We start from the raw sequence: 20,726 nt of genomic DNA on the forward strand, positions 1-20,726 counted from the left end.
GGCCTAATGTTTAGGATTGAAACACACCTCTCATTTGCCTTCTCATCTGTTTAAGGCATTTGTATCTTCTCTCTTTAGTATTATTTCACTTGTATTTTGGAGTGGAATAAAATATTGGTTGTGTCCGAGGAGTAGGCAAAATTAGCCGAACCTCGTAAATTCTGGTGTTTCCTTTATTGTTGTTTTATTGTCTTATTTATTATTTGGTGGCTGTCATAATTTTTGGTATAGTAGTTGTGACTTATTCACACTATATACATTTGGCTTCCGCAATACCCACCACCGCCAGAAGAAAGAGGAGGGAAGACAAGGGGGACACAACGAAAAGCTCACCTTTGACGTAAATGGAACTGACACCATCTTGTCAACATGCTTAGAGGGCCAATTTAAACAGAAAAAGCAAAACAAACTCTACCTGATACAATCCTGTATCCACAACAATAATATCTAACTTTGAGGGCGGATATAACTTTGAGGAGGAGAAGGGGGAGGAGAAAGATGGCTGAAGTTGTTTAAAAAGTGGGTACAAATTAAAATTTTAAAAAAAATAGGTATAGGTTAAATGGGCACGACCAAATAGGACACCCCGTACAATTTTTATAAACTAGCTAGCTCATTCTATTTTCACGGGAACGTTATGACAAGACATGATAGATCAAACACTTGAGCCTCACGTGATAAAAAATCAAATCACTACCTAACTAGAGAGTTGGGTGGAAATTTCTCTTTTTTCTTTTATTTTTGTATCATAACTATGTACAATATTTATGAGTTTAAATTTTAGGCATTGATGATGTAAAAATACTTACACAATCAAGCCGCCTATTACGTAGTAACTACAGGTAAATCTTTATAATAAAATATTTATAGGTAATTTGGCAAAATAATAACTAACCATTAATCACAGGTTAACTGAGACCATAGTATATACCAACTTAAATCCAATTTTTGTTTAAAAATATAAAAGAATATGAATTGACAACAAAACTAAAAACTTATTGGACTCTCGCATTTTACGCCCAGCCATTCTAGCAGAACGGAGGAACTAAAAGTTGATTACTTCTTAATAGTCATTTGATCATAAAACACACGTTCTCTACACTGTGTCTAATAATATACTATCATTTCATATAAAGAAAACAAACCATCTTTAGGCTTTGGAGAAGAAAAGCTCCTTCTTCACCTTCTTCCTTTTTACATACAATACAATAGAAAGAATAAAGCACTTTAATTATTTTTCTCCTTTTCCTTCATTTTTGAGTATTGCTATAGTGAATTTGATTTCCCAATTCTTTTGTGGAAATCACCTTTTTTGTCTATATATATAATTGACCAAAATGGAAGCCACACAACAGCAATAGCCATGGCCGCCAACAATTCTAAAGCTGTCACCGCCATGCCACCACCTCAAAGTAAACCAATCAATTCTCTCTCTCTTTATGTATATCTGCATGTGTTTTCGTTTTCTTGATTTCTTTTGACTCTCTTTTTCCTGCATGCATTATTAGTACAAAGGAAAACGCGTGATTTTCTTGTGTTCTAGTTATGAATTCCAATGGCGCAACGGTAAAGTTGCTGCCATATGACTAGAAGGTTACGGGTTCGAGCCGTAAAAACAGCCTCGGTAAAAATGCAAGGTTGCGTACAATATACCCTTGTGGGGCCCTTCCCCGGACCCCGCACATAGTGGGAGTTTAGTGCACCCGGCTGCCATTTTTTCTAGTTATGAATTCCAAATTAAGGAATGAGTGACCAAAAGGTTGAAATAGGAATAAATACAGTCAAACCTCTCTATAACAGCCTCGTTTGTTCCGAATATTTTTGGATGTTACAGCGAAAAACTATTATAGAGAACATATATTATAACATAACATAAAAATAGGTTTCGGAAAAACTTGGCTTTTATAGTGAAGTTTTGTTATATAATGATGATGTTATAGAAAGGTGACTGTATAACAAAATGCAAGAATGTCAAATCTATGACCATATTTTGTGTAGACCATGTTCAATTGATCATATAATTACCAAAATGTTGAGAAATCTAAACATGTTGTCATTTCTTTATCTTGACAGAGACAAATCCATCAACGAAAAACTCAAAAGGATCCCTCGACAGAGGTATGTATATATCGCGGACTAGACCTTAACCACTTTTTACAACATTGTAACAATAGTAGGATGTGCTTCTACTTCTGCGATAATGTCCTAAGGAGTCAAAACTAATGGTGCGAAAAGTCTTAAATTTCTTTGGAATATCTGGTTTTTGGAAGTTGAAGGGAAGCCCTGACAGTAACTAGTAAAGTTGCTGCCATGTGACCAGGAGGTCACGAGTTCGAGCCGTGGAAACAACCTCTTACAGAAATGCAGGGTAAGACTGTGTACAATAGACCTTTGTAATCCGGCCCTTCACTGTATCCCGCGCATGGCGGGAGCTTATGCACCGGGCTGCCCTATCTGGTTTTTGGAAGTTTAGTTTGATGCTCTAGTGTTTAGTTACCAAATTCACCAACTGAATGATTTTATTCACATTTCAGAAGCTAACAAGTATCCTGTTTCTTGTTTTTTTTCCTTAGATACTGCTCTTGCGCAGCTTAATAATGACAAGAAGTCTGCTTTTATCAAGGCATGGGAAGAGAGTGAAAAAAGCAGAGTGGATAACAAGTAGAATTCCTTACTTCCTATATATATATATATATATATATATATATATATATATATATGTTGTCAATTGTTAGTTATCATACAATTGGCTCCTCTAAGTCATCTTAACATTGCCTGTGTGATTGAATAGGGCCCAAAAGAAGCTATCTAAAGTTGCAGCATGGGAAAACAGCAAGAAAGCACATCTTGAAGCTAAACTGAAAAAACTTGAGGTAAACATGCACAAAGTCTAGTATTCGCATTCTCAACAATTTTTGACATTACATCCTGTAAAGAGGAAAGTATTGGCAAAACATTTCTCAATCTCAAATTGTTCTGAAGAGCCTTTCAAAATACAAGCTCTTAAACACTTTTAAAGTATGTTTGAAATGACAGAAGTCATTTTCCATGAAATCATTTTACTGGAAATGCATGGCGTGGAACAGCCTCTCTGCCCTCCTAGGGTAAAGGCAAGGTCTGCGTACACACTACCTTCCCCAAATCCCACTTGTGTGAATTCACTGAGTTTGTTGTTGTTGTTGTTGTTGCATGGATTGGAAAAATCCATGTGGTTTAGTTTAGGATACCATTGAGTCAAATGTCTTTTAACCATATAGGCTTTTCAGCAATGTTGATAAGCTTGTGGAATTTGCAGGAAAGATTAGAGCAAAAGAAAGCAGAATATGCAGAAAAGATGAAAAATAGAGCAGCTTTAATTCACAAAGAGGCAGAGGAGAAGAAAGCGATGGTTGAAGCTAAACGAGGGGAACAAATTCTTAAAACGGAGGAGATGGCTGCCAAATATCGCGCCACAGGACAAACTCCTAAGAAGTTACTTGGATGTGTTGGATGATTAAAGCTTTTCCCTTGTATATTTTCATGCTTGCTGCTTTTTAGTGTGTATTCTTTTACGCGTCAAGTTTTGTTGTAAGCTTCTAGTCTGTAAAGGATCTTACTAGTCTGCATAGGAAAAACACTCTTGTGCTCTAAAGAATTCAATGTCAATAATAATAATTCCACTTGAGAAGTTTTCACAAAAGCCAGCATTTTCTCCCTTGTTTTAGCTACTCAAAAGATGTACTAACTTACAGAAAATATGCTTCAAACGTGGCAATAGTTGCAAAAAAGAAACATGCCATGCCACTAGGCCTAAATTTGCCCAACATTCTGGCTTACAATAACACATAAGATGGCTCTATTACTATAACATTAATACATAATGAGTCGAAATACAAACCTTTTCTGCATCTGGCCTACTAAACAGAAAATTTTCGACAATTTAGGCTTCCACGACTACCATATTTAGAGAAAGCCAACTCTATGGTCTGCTAAGGAGCAGTTCAAGGAACTGTCACTCAAAAAGCCAAGAAAGCTCATGTCATTGCTACTCGGGAAATCCAAAAGAAGTTGCAATGCTGATTCAGATGAATCCTCCAACTCACTGGAGCTAGAGGTGTCAGATCCTTGCAAGATATCTTCAGTATATGGTTGACTGTCCTTCCACTCGATATCTTCAGCAAGAGTAAGGTCCATCTCAGTTGTGATGCCTGAAGCAGATCCATATTTTGCAGATGAAGATACTTGAGAGGCTGGACTTTGACACTTGTCTTCTGTCTTGAATTTCCTAAATGCTTCTCCTATCTCTGAATTCCATATGCGTAAAAAGTAGTCAGTCTCAGACCTTCCTGCTGACGATGGAACCAAGAGTTGCGATTCCCTGGAGAGACGCGCTTCAGCTTCGAGCCTTGCACTTTCCCATTGTGCCATGTGACGTGCTGAAGTTGATGTAGGCAGTCTTCTCAACAGCCCATTAGAGGGTTCATGAGTCAGAGGATCAATGCCCATAGAAAATAGGCGTTTCTTCAGGTGAGTATTCCATAAGTTCTTTATCTCATTGTCCGTCCTTCCAGGAAGTTGTGATGCGATTGCAGCCCATCTGGATAGAAATTTAGTTTCATAGTTATACAAGTAAAAATTCCAGCTACAGATTCTGTGAAACTACACTGGACTAGGTTCCCTAATACTGGACAAAAGTTCAATTTTGATTACTTGGCATACATGGATCAAATTGATGTTCTATTTGTTGCAGAAACTCTGAGAAATTACTAACAGGAAACTCCAAATAGATTCTAGTAGCTTATCAATTTTTGTGAGAAAAAAAAAAGGCAGTCCAGTGCACTAAGCTCTCGCTATGCGCGGGGTCCGTGAAAAGGTCGGACTACAAGGGTCTATTGGACGCAACCTTACTCTGTATTTCTACAAGAGGTTGTTTCCCACGGTTCGAACACATGACCGCCTGGTCACATGATAGTAACTTTACCAGTTACGCCAAGGCTCCCCTTCTATCAATTTCTCAGAGAATACCAAAAAAAAACATTTTTAAGCAGACAAAAGAGTAAAATTGAAGACCAATGGAAATGTCACTCATATAGATGTATCAAGATGAAAGTTTCATACTATCACCTGTTGCCAAGAATGCCATGTAACTGTATGACAAGCTTTTCTTCTTCAGGGCTAAAGGGACCTCTTTTGATGTCTGGCCTGAGATAATTTGTCCATCTAAGACGACAACTCTTCCCACAACGAAGAAGACCTAAAAGAAAAAACAATTACAACAATTAATCTCAGACATTAGTAATGCTTTTCCTTCCTTCATTTCCCTCCTCGATGTGTTTTGTAAAAAAAATCTTACATCCCCAAAAAAATTTAAACCATAGAACAAGAATGAAGTCAAATGAATCAGTATTTGCAAGATACAATACAATACTATGTATTACTGACCTATGTTGCGCGGACTCTCCAAAATATAGCCGCACCCGTGTCAGATCCTTCAGAAATGCACTACTTTTGGAGGATCCGACACGTATCCGGCCACATTTTTGGTGAGTCCGAGCAACATAGTTAGTGACCAAGATCCAGCAATTTAGCATTTTAGACAGGTTACATATATAATTTAAGCAATGCCCTTTTGATATCTGAATATGTACACACCATGTACCAAATTCACCCCCAAAAAGTGCAAGGTGAATTCTTGTATACAAAGCTGATTTTTCTTCAAAATAGTTACAATAATGTGTTTGAGAAATAAATAACCTATTTTTCCAATGAGTGAACATGATACTAGCAAAGTCTAAATATTTGAACTTGGATAATAAAAGCAGAGGAAATTCACCCTCTCCTCATAACCATTAACATGAAAAGAAAACTCCAATGCTCATTAATAGAGTAGAGAAACAAATGGCTGCTTCACTTTCCTCTTTTAGTTCACTTCATCCAAAGTTGGAAATAGGAAGTATTTCCTCACTTCCCTTCTTCTTACCACATAAACACAGACACAAACAAGATAGGCCATTCAATAATGCTGCCAACCACAAGCTAACATTTAGGTTCAAAGAATTCTAATTGACATATTGCATGATCTAGCTTCTAGGCATGTTTCCCTTACAATCTTAAAGGAGTCCAAAACAAAGCAATTCATTAGTAACTTGGAAAGTAAGACTTCAAGATCAGTTGACCAGTAGTTATATACAAAGGATTATTGTTTTTCTACACAACAGAACTAAGTATTTACACACAAAAGAGAAGAGTTGTGAAGAAACCTGCAAGATTTGGAAGACAACGCCAGCTACCATGACCATGCTTCTTGATATACTCAACAAGCTTTTCATCTTCCTCAGGTGTCCATGGTCCTTTCTTTAATCCTTTCTTATCACAACATGGTGTTCTTCCCATCTCTCTCTCTCTCTCTCTCTCACACACACACACACACACGCAAGTCCTTTGTATTTGTTTCTCAATGTTTACCTTGAAAAACAGGTCTTTAAGCTATGAAGCAAGAGTCTTTTTATGAGTAAAATGGCAGCACGGTGCATAAAGCATCTCGCATTCACGTAGGTCCCGAGGAAGGGCCGCATCCGAAGGGGATGTGATGTAGACAGTCTACTCTAATGCAAGCATTAGTGACTCCCTTCAGTCTTTTTATGAGTGAGGGGAAAAAAAGAAAATGAATGTCAAATGGAGTAACAGTACAAATTGTAGGTCATATATCAATAGGGTAAAAGCATCAACAGGTCTTAAGCTGGCCATGCATTTAATGCCATGATATGATGTCTAAAGAGATACCACTACTATTGTTAGTGTAAATAAATGTATACATAGGTCACATGCTACAAGAAAAATTGAATGATTGATGCAATAGAACAAGAAAGTTGCATTGAATGCATGCCTAATCTTCAATTCTTGAGGTTTGAGAATCTGATCTGAGATAGTATTGGATAGCAAAAGCTTTTGGTTAAATGCACAGTGCACAGACAAATATATATAGAGAAAAAATGAAAAATAGAGGAACACAAAAATGTATAGTGAGCATTAAATCCAATTGAAATCAGCATAGACTTAACTCTGTCTTTAGATTGAGAACAGAGAAATAAAAGCAGCAATTGGTCAACAAGTACTAGTATCTTGTCTGTGAAAGTCTATATTGACACTAATTTATCAGAAATAAATGCATAGGCAACTTAAGTACTACATGTGTATCTATCTACTGTAATTGCTTTGAGTCAAGGTATAGAATCTAACTACACATGAATAGGCTCTTCATTAAACCTAGCCGGTTAAAAGCTATGTTGTACAGACTCTCCGAACATGTAGTCGGGTGTGTGTCGGATCCTCCAAAAGTAATATATTTTTGGATGATCCGACATGAATGCGACAGTATTTTGGAGAGTCCGTGCAACATAGATTAAAAGAAACAAATCTTCCTATGTCAATGTTGTCATTTGCTACCCTTTTCTATACAGATTGGTTATTTGTAAGCACCAAGTTAGCTGAAAGCCTTTAGCTTCTTTGACCTTTCTAGCGGTATAAAAAGTTACCTCTGTTCAGTTTTATGAATCTTTTATTTAGTCTGCTCCAAAAGAAAATGACATTTTTTAATATTTGAAAACTGTCTAGCTATAAATTCTCATTTTATTCTCAATGACATGTACTTAGAAACACAGAAATATACAACAATAATAATTCCTCAAGTGGGGTCTGGGAAGGGTAGTGTGTACGCAGACTTTATCCCTACCTTGTGAAGATAAAGAGACTGTTTTTGATAGACCCTCAACTCAAAGAAAGCATGGTCACAACAGACGCCAAAGAAATATAGAAGTGAAGAAGCTATAGAAAAAGAAACGATAACAACAGCCAGTAAAATAAGATAATCGAAGTAAAATAAACAACAAATAATAATAACATCTAAGAATGGGAAATACCAGAAAAACACTAGTGCTATATTTGAGGGAAAGAGATACAAATATGGAAAAGAAAAACGCTCGACTACTAACTAATCCACTACCTTAATCCTCGACATCCACACCCTTCTATAGAGGGTCATATCCTCGGTAAACTGAAGATGTGTCATGTCTTGCGTGATTACCTCACCCCAGTAAGATTACAGATATCAAAAGTTATCCTTTCTGTCTTAAACTTTATGTCAGTTAAACAGTGCTTTATGAAATGAAACAAAGGGAGTAATTGATAAATCGTTTTATCAAAATCGCATCTAATTTAAATTTGAGGATGTAGCAGTACATTTGACACCTAATGTACAGTTTAATCAAGCCATAGAAACAACCTCTTGTAAAAATGCAGGGTAAGGCTGCGTACAATAGACCCTTGTGGCCCCGGCCCTTCCCCGAATCCCGCATATAGCGGGAGCTTAATGCACCGGGCGACCCCTTTTAATCTCATTATAATGATCATGGTTATCTATTACCCTTGCTATGGACAAACTTATAAGCAGAAGATTACTTTTCTTGACTTGCATTACATATATTGGGAAATTTTTGGAAAAATACAATAAAACACTGAACTTAAATCAATTTTTATCACAGAAAAATAGCAGTGCAATGACTCTACATTTACTAACATAAATTCTTGGGACCCCTTTACTTACAGGATTGAAAAAAAGAGAACTACAGGAGATGCATTAAATATGAAAGAGAAGAGCAGTTAATGGGAGGATCATGAAATTTCAGAGCATTCATAAATACAAGATGACAAAACCAACATACACCATATATGTAAAACACACATTACCAAGCTTTGGTGGGCAAAGTTGCTCGATATTTGGATAGTCGAGACGTGCGCAAGCTGATTCAAACACCACTGACATAGGAAAAAGAATGTAAAATACACAGTGTAGAACAAAGGGTCATAGAGAAAGAGCATTAATGGAGGTGACAAAGAATAATCAAAGGGGTTGTTTGGTATGATGTATAAGTTATCCCGGTGTTAATTTTATCACTGAAATAACTTATACCTTATAGAAGGTGGGGTAATTAGCACTGGTATAACTTATACCTTCTTCTTAGAAATTATGCAATTGTCATTCTTAATACAACATACCAAATAATGAATAAACAACAATTCCAACATAACTAATCTCAGCATAATTTATCCCAATATAACTTATAACTGTATAAATCGTATTCCAACGAAACGACCCAAAAGGGAGGGAAGAGTGTAAAGGGAACACTTGTTAGGCAATGACATGGAAACGTCTTTTTTCTTGTGATAGGTTAACATGGCCTTCGTTTTCTGGGGCTAGGCTAGTAGTCTAGTACCATCTGACTCTTGTATTTGAAAAATGAGAAGGTCTATTCGATGTCAGTGAAATGAATGTGGTCAAACCCCATGTTTGCTGTACATGAAAGCCCCTATAGGTATAAGTCTACACTTAACAACCCAAAAATTATTGCAAGTGTCCTGGTAAAGTCTATCAAAGTGACATGATTATATTATCATATATAGTCAAATATACAGAAAATGAAAAAACAATAATAACACACCTCAAATCCAAATTAGTTAGAGTTATCGTATTGCATTGTACTGCATTGTATTGTATTGTTTGATGAATACAACGTTTGGATAGACTATATTGTTTACCGTCATTTCAAGATATCATGCACAACATTGATGAATGAACTTGCAATATTACCCACAAAAAAAAAAAGATATGGAGTAGAATTATTATATAAAAAGTATGGTCAAGGATGAAATATAATTATTTAATAATAAGGAAGAGGAAGATGAGAGAAAATATCAAGGAAACGACGTCACCACACACCAAATTCGTCGTTCCATAAGGTGACTCTTTTCGTCGTTACGAAACTATGAATTTAATGATACGATATAATAAAATTTAAGTAACAATCAAAACAAACATTATATTTAAACTAACAGTACAATACAATACAATAGGTAACAACCATCCAAACAAGCCGGCGAAGTTAGAAATTTATACAAGAAGATCCGAAAGTAGCAATTTTTTAATTTCCTTCACCACTTCACTAGAATTAACTCTCTTATGTGAAGGGGATTTAGTAACTTATACATATTTTTTGTAAAAAAAATTTTTTTTTGCTTATTTACATAGTATGTAAAGTGAAGAAGTAGATCACGTATATTAATGCGAGGTGCCGGTAAGAATTTTATTTTGAATTTCAATTATTTTATGTTGGTCGCCTCATAATAGCTATCTGTATAGTTATTTGTTTAAGAGAAAATTTCCAAATATTCTTAACGGCTAACTGAAACAAAACCTAAAACTAAACATTGAAATTCAAATTAATGGTATAAAAAATCGAAAAAGAAAACAACAACAACATACTAGTATTATCTCACACCGTAGGGTCTGGGGATGATAGTGTGTATGCAGACTTTATCCCTACCTTGTGAGGACAGAGGTTGTTCTAATAGACCCTCAGCTCAGGAAAGCATAAGTACCACATTAATGACAATATAGACAAGAATGACAGTACCGAAAAGTCATACAAAGGCAGAATAAAAACAACAAGATAGTAAGATGATCAACAATGAGAGAAAACAACGGTTAGTCATAAAAATCTACCACCAACAGAAAGCGAGACTGCATGCTAATATTACTGTTAAGAACACTCTAGACTACCTGCTCTAATACCTTAATCCTCGACCTTCATACCTTCCTATCAAAGGTTATGTCCTCGGTCATCTGAAGTTGCGCCATGTCTTGTCTAATCACCTCTCTGCACCTCTTCTTTGGCCTACCTCTACCTCTCTGTAGGCCCTCCAATGTCAACCTCTCACACCTCCTCACCGGGGCGTCTGTGCTCTTCCTCCTCACATGACCAAACCGCCTAAGCCGCGCTTCCCGCATCTTGTCCTCAATAGGGGCCACATCCACCTTGTCGCGAATAACCTCATTTCTGATCATATCTAACCTGGTGTGCCCGCACATCCATCTCAACATCCTCATCTCTGCTACCTTCATCTTTTGGACATGAGCGACCTTGACTGACCAACACTCAGCCCCAAACAACATTGTTGGTTTGATCACCTCTCTGTAGAACTTATCCTTAAGTTTTGGTGGCACCTTCTTGTCACACAAAACAGCAGAATCGAGTTTCCATTTCATCCATCCCGCCCCGATACGATGTGTGACATATTTATCAATCTCCCCATCCCCCTGAATAATAGACCCAAGGTACTTAAAACTTTCTCTCCTAGGGATGACCTGCGAGTCCAGTCTCACATCCCCTTCCCCTCCTTGATTCTCGCTTCTGTACTTACACTCCAAGTATTCTGTCTTGGTCCTGATCAACTTGAAACCTTTAGATTCCAGGGCCTGCCTCCATACCTTTAATAGCGCGTTCACACCGTCTCGCGTCTCGTCAATAAATACAATATCATCTACAAATATCATGCACCACGGCACCTCCTTAGATGTGGCGCGTTAGTACGTCCATTGCCAGAGTAAACAAAAAAGGGCTGAGTGCCGACCCCTGATGCAATGCCATCATAATCGAAAAATGGTCTGAGTCCCCACCTAGTGTCCTCACAAGGGTCTTTACTCCATCATACATGTCCTTAATCAACCTAACTAGGCAATAGGTACACCTCTAGCCTCCAAATATCTCCACAAAACTTCCCTCGAAACTTTATTGTATGCCTTTTCTAAGTCGATGAACACCATATGCAAGTCCTTCTTTCTCTCCCTATACTGCTCAATCAATCTCCTAACAAGGTGGATGGATTCTGTAGTCAAACGCTTTGGCATAAACCCAAAATAGTTCTCGAAAATAGACACACTCATCCTCACCCTTAGCTCTACCACTCTCTCCCAGACTTTCATAGTATGGCTAAGCAGCTTGATACCCCGATAGTTATTGCAATTTTGGATATCACCCTTGTTCTTGTATACAGTAACTATCGTGCTCCACCTCCATTCTTCGGGCATCTTCTTCGTTCTAAAAATAACATTAAATAACCTAGTGAGTCATTCCAAGCCTACCTTGCTTGCACTCTTCCAAAACTCCACCGGAATTTCATCTGGCCAGGTCACTTTGCCCCTGCTCATCTTACGCATATCCCCCTTAACTTCATCAACTCTAATCCGCCTACAATACCCAAAGTCACAAGGTCTCCCCGAGAGTTCCAAATCACCTAGTACAATGCTTAGGTCCCCCTCCTCGTTCAAGAAACTATGGAAGTAGGTTTGCCATCTCTGACGGATAAGCCCCTCATCCAACAAAACTCTACCTTCTTCGTCCTTAATGCACTTCACTTGGTCCAAGTCACGCGCCTTCCTCTCTCGCAGCTTGGCTAACCTGAACAACCTCTTATCCCCACCTCGGCCTCGAGTTCCTCATACAAACGACTAAAAGTTGCAGCCTTGGCCATCGTAACTACTATATTTGCCTCATCTTAGCCAACTTATAATGCTCCCTATTCACCCTCATCTCCTCCTCGTCTAAACTTTCCACTAGCTTCAGATACACTGCTTTCTTGGTTTTCACTTTTCTTTGCACCTCTCCATTCCACCACTAATCTCCCTTGTGACCGCCAGAGTAACCCTTTGAGACCCCTAATACCTCACTCGTAGCTTCCCTAATGCATTGCGCAGTCGTGGTCCACATAGAGCTTGCATCCTTACTACTCCTCCAAGCCCCCATAGTCAACAGCTTGTCCCCCAACTCCTGCGCTTTAGCTTCCGTCAAGGCTCTGCACTTGATCTTATGCTGGTTATATATCGCCCTTTTCCTCCTCTTTCTCGTGATCTCAAGGTCCATGACTAGGAGCCTATGAAGGGTCGAGAGGGTTTCACTCGGGGTGACCTTGCAATCCGTACAAAGACTTCTATCGGACTTCTTGCAGAGTAAATAATCAATCAGAGTCTTGACCCATAAACTCCAGAATGTGACCAAGTGCTCCCTCTTCGTCGGGAAACTCGAGTTTTCTATCACCAAATTAAATGTTCTAACAAAGTCCAGCAGAGACGTTCCTCCTCCTTTTCTATCTCCAAAACCAAAACCACCATGCACATTATCATAGCCCCTAGACGTCGCTCCAATGTGGCAGTTGAAATATCCTTCTATGAAAAGCTTCTTGGTATGCGAGATACCATGCACCATCTTATCCAAATCCTCCCAGAAATACCTCTTGACTTCCTCATCCAAGCCTTTCTGGGGTGTGTACGCACTGATTATGTTCAAAGTAAAACCTCCAACAACTAGTTTAATAGTCATCAGCCTGTTATTTACCCTCCTGACCTCCACCACTAGTTAACGAAGGTCCTTATCAACCAAGATACCTACCTCGTTCCTGCCCTCACCCTCCAGAATACCATAGTTTGAAACTGCCCACATCCCGCGTTTTATCTCCTACCCATCTAGTCTCCTGTACACAAGCTACAATACTATCACACACATACACATATATACATGTGTATGCATGTGTGCGAGAGAGATATTATAGCATGGGAACATGATTTAATTTTTTTTCTTCTTTTTCGATTTTATATATATGTATAATAACAGTATTAGTGTAACGACCCGATCAATTGTTTTGAGAGTAATAGCCCTGATCGCCTATCTACTGCTTCCCCCTATCTTTTTTTGCTTATGTGACTTGTCAGGGGGTTTTGTTTTTGGTTTCAGAGTATTTTGGGACACTTAGTCCCTAAACGGAAGCTTAAGTCTTAGAATTTTGACCATAGTCAGAAGTGTGTAAAGACGACTCTAGAATGGAGTTTTTTGGTCATGTTAGCTTCGTTGGGTGATTTTGGACTTAGGGACGTATCTGAATTGTGTTTTGGAGGTCTGTAGCTGATTTAGGCTTGAAATGGCAAAAGTCGAATTTTTGGAGATTTTGACTGGTAGTGGACTTTTTGATATCGGGGTAAGATTGGATTTCCGGAAGCTGGAGTAGGTTCTTAGTGTCATTTATGACTTGTGTGAAAATTTTGAGGTCAATCGGACGTGGTTTGGTAGGTTTCAGCATCGGTTGTAGAAATTTGAAGTTTCAAGTTCATTAAGTTTGGATTGGAAGGTAATTCGTGTTTTTAGCGTTGTTTGATATGATTTGAGGGTTCGACTAAGTTCGTATGGTATTTTAGGACTTGTTGGCATATCTGGTTCAGGTCCCGGTGTTCTCGGGTTGATTTCAGATGCTTAACGGATCAAAAATTGGACTTGTGTCATTGTTGAAGTCTTCAGGCTTCTGGTGTTTTCGCACCTGCGGTCGAGAGACCGCAGGTGCGGGTAGCACGTGTGAGAGGAGGGCCGCAGGTGCGGTCTGGAGGAATTGGACTGTGGGCGCAGGTGCGAGAAGGGAGCCGCATATGCGCAACCGCATATGCAGAGAATTGACCGCAGAAGTGGATTCTAGATTTAAGTAGAATTCGCAACTGCGATGGAAATTCCGCAGGTGCGGCGTCACAGGTGCGACAGGTAGCCCGCAGAAGCAAAGATCGCTGGGCAGAAAAGAAGAGTTTTGAGGGTTTTATCCCATTTTTAATTTTGGGACTTTGAGAGCTCGGATTTGGGAGATATTTTGAGAGATTTTCAGAGGAAGATTTTAGGTAATGATTCCTAACTCCCTTATGGATATATTTCACTAATCTATAGTTGGTTTCTTCATTAATTAAGGAATTTGAGTGAGAAATTTGGGTGAAAAGGTTGAAAGTTCTTTAACAAATTTTTTTTATATTTGATTGGGACTTTGATATCATATTTGGATAATTTTTATACGAGTGAACTCGTGAGTGAAAGAGTGTTCATATTTTGTGACTTTTATCCGATTCCGAGACATTGGCCCGGGGAGACCTTTTAGGGCAATTTTCGAATTTCTTATTGAAGTCTTGATTGTATTAATTAGATTAGTCTATTATAGTTGTATTTATGATATGTAATTGCTTTTGGCTAGATTTGGGCCATTCAGAGTTTGACATTCGTGGGAAAGGCATTGTTACTGATTGATTGAGCTTGATTTGAGGTAAGTGGCTCGCCTAACCTTATGTGGGGAAACTTCCCTTAGGATTTGGTACTGTTTTGGTATGTGAGTGTCGTGTACATGAGGTGACGAGTGCGTACACGGGCTATTTGTTGTGAAATTCGATTTTTACCGAGTAATAACTTGTTTCTTCTTATAGAGTTATATCAACATGTGTAGTTATCCTGTTTAGCCTAGAATAGCATGTCTGCGTGCGTTAATGCTTATCTGAACGTTGTGAAGCATGCTTAGTGGATTGTCCTACTTTTTCCTTGACTTGTACTTAGTATAAACTGTAGGATTTTCTCGTTGTAACTATTATATTTCATTATTTGAGCTGCGTATTTATTTGGGGACTACGGAACGGTTATTTCGGGAGATCCCCCTGCATAGTTACTTTAGGGCTACGGGACGGTATCTTGGTAGATCCTCCTGCACATTTACTTTTGGGACTACGAGACGGTATCTCGGGAGATCCCCTGTTGTTATTTCTGTACATTGTACTGTTATGTTTCTGTGATTTCCTTTTTGTTAAATTTCAATCTTTTATTATACTGCAATATTTTGTTCTGCCTTATTATATATATATATATATATATATATATATATATATATATATATATATATATATATATATATATATATATATACCAGTAGGGAACTGACCTGACCTAATCATTACTCGACCGAGGTTAGGCTTGGCACTTATTGGGTACCGTTGTGGTGTACTCATGCTAGTCTTCTGCACATGTTTTCATGTGCAGATCCAAGTACCTCCTAGCAGTCTCGTTTTTAGTTGCACTGTTGCTGCTGCTTCGGAGACTTCAAGGTATATCTTCTCGTGTCTGCAGACCTCGGAGTCCCCCTTTATCTCTTTTGCGTTGTTCTTCATTACTTCATCTAAATACTAATGTACAGAATAGTTAGATAAATCCTAGAAGCTTGTGACTTATGGTATTCCGAGTCTTTGGATAGTTTTTGTGTATATTAAGAGTTAGTTATTGTATATGTCGAGCGACATCTCTATCGTTTATTAGAATATTTGTTATAGCTAGTTGTCGAACTATGTTTTCATTTCATTATTCCGCAATGTTAGGCTTACTTAGTCGCAGAGACTAGGTGTCGTCATGACATCTAACATAAGGAGGATTTGGGTCATGACAAGTTGGTATCAGAGCTCTAGGTTCATAGGTCATGAGTTACAAGCATGTTTAGTAGAGTCTTGCGGAGACGTTCATATATCTCTTCGGGAGGCTATGGAACTATTAGGAAAATTTCACTTCTTTTGATTCCTTGTCGTGCGAAATTTGTTGACCTCAAAATTTTAAACTTCTGTCTTCTATTCTCGGCCTTTTTGTCCTCTTGAGCCGAGGGTCTTTCAGAAACAGCCTCTCTATTCCTTCGGGGTAAGGGTAAGGTCTGCATACACACTACCCTCACCAGACCCCACTAGTGGGATTTCACTAGGTTGTTGTTGTTGTTATCTTCTATTCTCTCACAGATGGTGATGATACGTACATCCGGATCAGATGACCAGGCACTCGCTCCCCTTACTAGAGCTGTCAGAGGCCGGGGTTGGGATATAGGCCGAAGACGTCTACCTGGTGGAGTCAGAGCACCCGCACGAGTTGCCACAGAGGAGCCCCCAGTAGCTCCAATTGGAGGACCGACACATGAGGTACCTGTTGTTGCACCAGCCCTCTAGGAGACTCTAGCCCAGTTTCCGAGCATGTTCAGCACCTTTGCTCAGGCTGCATTGATTCCACTTGCTACTGCCACATCTCAGGCCAGGAGAGGAGTACAGACTCATGCCGCCTGTACCTAGAGTAGCGGGTTTAAGTCTATCAGATTCCAGAGGTTATACCGATGCCACCAATAGCCTTAGTTCAGCCCAAGGGTAGAGAAGTAGTTTCTGAGGAGGAGGAGCATAGGTTTGAGAGGTACAAGAAGTACTACCCTCCTATCTTCAGTGGTTTGACGACAGAGGATGCTCAGGGCTTTCTGGAGGAGTGCCACCGCATCCTCCATACTATGGGCATAACGGAGTCGAGTAGGGTTTCTTTCACTGCATTTCAGCTTAGAGGAGCAGCCTTTCAGTAGTGGCGTGCTTCTGAGTTGGACAGTCCATCTAAGGCAGCTTCACTTTCATGGACTCAGTTCTCAGATATGTTTTTAGGGAGTATCTTCCCCAAAGCCTCAGAGATGCATGGAGCGCCGAGTTTGAGCAGTTGTGCCAGGGTGCTATGACTGTGTCAGAGTATATAGTTCATTATAGTGATTTGGCCAGACATGCACCGACATTGGTTTTTACAGTTTGAGAGAGGGTCCATCGGTTTATCGAGGAGCTCTATCCCAGCATCAAGACTAGCATGGCCTGGGAGTTAGAGATGGTTATTTCGTACTACTAGGTGTGAGTATTTCTAGGATAGTGGAGGGCATGCTTACTCGGGAGAGGGAGGAGAGAGAGGCCAAGAGGTCTTAAGAGACTAGTTCTTATATTGGTACTCGTGCCCCAACTACAGTTCGACATGGTAGGGGCTATGTGAGTCACCCCATTCGTTCAGCTCTTCCAGCCGCCAGTGGTATTCCGGCTACTTTTAGGCCCCAGGAGCCTTATTATGCATCGCCAGTATCTAGTGTGCCTCATGCACGAAGTGTTTCCAGCGATCAGTCCAGCAAACCTAGCCCGAGCCAGTCACAACAGCCATGTCATCCCATAGCGTTTTTTGAGTATGGCAAAACTCTCCATATATATGGTGAGGGATTTCCCCAGACATAGGAGGATTGTACCTCCACAGACTTCTCAGGTACCGCATGCTCTACCGGGTCCTTAGACTATGGTTACAGCACCCGTCACTACTCCACCTGCTCATCCAGCTTGAGGTGGAGATCGGGGAGGTAGAGGTTACCCTAGAAGGGGAGGCCAGACCAGATACTATGCCCTTTCTGCTCGTACAGAGGCAGTTGCTTCTGGCTCTATCATTACAGGTATTATTTCGGTCTTTCACAGAGATGCATCGGTTCTATTCGACCCAAGCTCCACTTATTCCTATGTGTCATCTTATTTTGCTCCATATTTGTGAGTATCTTGTGATTCTATGAGTTCTCCTGTATATGTGTCTATATCTGTGGGAGATTCTATTATTGTTGACTGTGTGTATCAATCGTGTTTGGTTGTTATTAGTGGTTTTGAGACCAGAGCTGATTTATTATTGCTCAGTATGGTAGATTTTGATATTATCTTAGTCATGGACTAGTTGTCACCCTATTATACTATTCTTGATTGTCACGCCAAGACCGTGATATTGGCTATGCTAGGTTTACCACGATTAGAGTGGAGGGGTATCTTAGATTACACTCCTAGCAGAGTTATTTCATTCTTAAAGCTCAATGAATGGTTGAGAAGGGGTGTGACGCGTATCTAGCTTATGTGAGAGATGTCAGTATTGATGCCCCTACAGTTGAGTCAGTTCCAGTAATGAGGGATTTCCCTAATGTGTTTCCAGTTGATCTTTCGGGCATGCCGCCCGATGGAGATATCGACTTTGGTATTAATTTGTTTCCGAGAACTTAGCCTATCTCTATTCCTCCATATCATATGGCTCCTCCTAAGTTGTAGGAGTTAAAGGAATAGTTACAGGAATTACTTGATAAGGGCTTCATTAGGCCCAGTGCGTCCCCTTGAGGTTCTCTTATCTTGTTTGTGAAGAAAAGGGATGGTTCCATGCATATGTGCATTGATTATTGCTAGTTGAACAAAGTTACAATGAAGAACAAGTATCCCTTGCCTCATATTGATAACTTATTTGATCAGTTACAGGGTGCCAAACTGTTTTCCAAGATTGACTTACGTTCAGGTTATCATCAGTTGAAGATTCGGGAGCCAGATATCCTTAAGACTGCTTTCAGGACTCAGTATGGTCATTACAAGTTCCTTGTGATGTCATTTGGGCTGACCAACGCCCTAGCAACATTTATGCATTTGATGCATAGTATATTTTGGCCCTATCTTGACTCTTTCGTCATTGTGTTTATTGACAATATTTTGGTGTACTCCCGAAGTTGGGAGGATCATGAGCAGCACCTGAGGGTTGTGCTTCAGACCTTGAGAGAAAATAAATTATATGCAAAGTTCTCAAAATGTGAGTTCTGGTTAGATACCGTGGCATTTTTGGGTCACGCGGTATCGAGTGAAGGGATCAAGGAGGAAGCAGTGTAGAGTTGGCCCAGACCGTCCTTAACTTTGGAGATCCAGAGTTTCTTTGGTTTGACGGGTAATACCGTCAATTTGTTAAGGGATTCTCATTTATTGCAGCACCTATGACCAGGCTGACCTATAAGGGCTCTCCATTCAGGTGGATAGAGGAGTGCGCAGAGAGCTTTCAAAAGCTCAAGACAACTTTGACTACAACCCGGTATTGGTATTGCCTATAGGTTTGGGGTCTTATACTATTTATTATGATGCATCTCGGATTGGTCTCGGCGTGGAGTTGATGCAGGATTGCCTAGGCGTACAGACAATTGAAGGTACATGAAAAGAACTATTCTATCCATAGCCTTGAGTTACCAGCTATTGTTCATGCCTTGAAGATTTTGAGGCATTATTTGTACGGTGTCCCTTGTGAGATCTACATTGATTACCGCAGTTTGCAGCATCTGTTAAAGAAGAAGGATCTTAACTTGCGTTAGTGGAGGTGGTTAGATCTGCTTAAGGATTATGATATCATTATTCTATATCATCCCGGAAAGGCCAATGTGGTGGGCAATGCCTTGATTTGCAGGGCGGAGAGTTTGGGGAGCTTAGCATATTTACTAGTAGCAGAGAGGCCATTGGCATTGGATGTTTAGGCCTTGGCCAACTAGTTTGTTAGATTGAATATTTCTGAGCCGGATCGAGTTTTGGCTTGTGTGGTCTCCCAGTCTTCTCTTTATGACGTATCAGGGAGCATCAGTATGATGACCCCCATCTGCTCGTCCTTAAGGACATGGTTCAGCACAGTAATGCTAATGAGGTCACTATTAGAGATGATGGTGCATTGAGGATGTAGGGCAGGCTATGTGTGCCCAATGTAGATGGATTGTATGAGTTGATTCTCTAGGAGGCTCACAGTTCGCGGTACTCCATTTATCCGGGTGCCACGAAGATGTATCAGGACTTAAGGCATCATTATTGGTGGAGGATAATGAAGAAGGACATAGTGGAATATGTAGCTCGGTGCCTAAATTGCCAGCATGTGAAATATGAGCATCAGCGGCCGGGTGGATTGCTTCAGAAGTTAGAGATTCTGGAGTGGAAATGGGAGCGGATCACTATGGATTTCGTTGTTGGACTCAACAGAAGTTTAATGCAATTTGGGTGATTGTGGACAGGCTGACTAAGTCAGATCATTTAGTGGCGATCTCTAGTGGGTTGGTTCGAGCCGAGCGAGGCTAGATTATTGGGTACAGACTTGGTTCAGGATATTTTGGATAAGGTTAAGGTGATACAGGATAGACTTCGCACATCCCAGTCCAGACAGAAGAGTTATGCGGATTGGAAGGTTCGCGATGTTGCATTCATGGTTAGAGAGCGGGTCTTGCTCCGGGTTTTGCCTATGAAGGGCATTATGAGGTTCGGGAAGAAGGGCAATCTGAGTCCAAGTTTCATTGGTCCATTTGAGGTGTTGCAGCGAGTTGGGGAGGTTGCTTATGAGCTTTCCTTACCTCCCAGTCTAGTAAGAGTTCATCCGATATTCCATGTTTCTATGCTCCAGAAGCATCACGGTGATTCGTCTCACGTGTTGGATTTCAGC

At 39.8% G+C, this 20,726-nt stretch overlaps 4 protein-coding genes across 4 annotated transcripts; 1 reads left to right on the forward strand and 3 right to left on the reverse strand.

The window, feature by feature from the left end:
* Positions 1-1,159: 1,159 nt before the first annotated feature.
* On the forward strand, positions 1,160-3,679 carry LOC104228430 (remorin-like). The gene is made up of 5 exons (XM_009780895.2): positions 1,160-1,412; positions 2,074-2,118; positions 2,574-2,661; positions 2,792-2,873; positions 3,296-3,679. Exons 1-5 carry the CDS (start codon positions 1,364-1,366, stop codon positions 3,491-3,493), a joined length of 462 nt encoding a protein of 153 aa, XP_009779197.1. The 5' UTR covers positions 1,160-1,363; the 3' UTR covers positions 3,494-3,679.
* Positions 3,623-7,150, reverse strand: LOC104228429 (transcription factor MYB17-like). Its single transcript, XM_009780894.2, has 3 exons — positions 6,240-7,150; positions 5,104-5,233; positions 3,623-4,576 (listed from the first exon to the last, which is right to left on the reverse strand). The coding sequence occupies exons 1-3, from the start codon at positions 6,370-6,372 to the stop codon at positions 3,943-3,945; spliced, it is 897 nt and encodes a 298-aa protein (XP_009779196.1). The 5' UTR covers positions 6,373-7,150; the 3' UTR covers positions 3,623-3,942.
* A 3,471-nt stretch (positions 7,151-10,621) lies between these two features.
* On the reverse strand, positions 10,622-11,368 carry LOC138891295 (uncharacterized). Its single transcript, XM_070174640.1, has one exon. The coding sequence runs from the start codon at positions 11,366-11,368 to the stop codon at positions 10,622-10,624; it is 747 nt and encodes a 248-aa protein (XP_070030741.1).
* Positions 11,369-12,488: 1,120 nt separating this feature from the next.
* Positions 12,489-13,190, reverse strand: LOC104228436 (uncharacterized). Its single transcript, XM_009780899.1, has one exon. The coding sequence runs from the start codon at positions 13,188-13,190 to the stop codon at positions 12,489-12,491; it is 702 nt and encodes a 233-aa protein (XP_009779201.1).
* Between the last annotated feature and the right edge of the window lie 7,536 nt (positions 13,191-20,726).

The sequence above is a fragment of the Nicotiana sylvestris genome, chromosome 5 (assembly GCF_000393655.2).
Source record: "Nicotiana sylvestris chromosome 5, ASM39365v2, whole genome shotgun sequence".
NCBI classification, from domain to species: domain Eukaryota; kingdom Viridiplantae; phylum Streptophyta; class Magnoliopsida; order Solanales; family Solanaceae; genus Nicotiana; species Nicotiana sylvestris.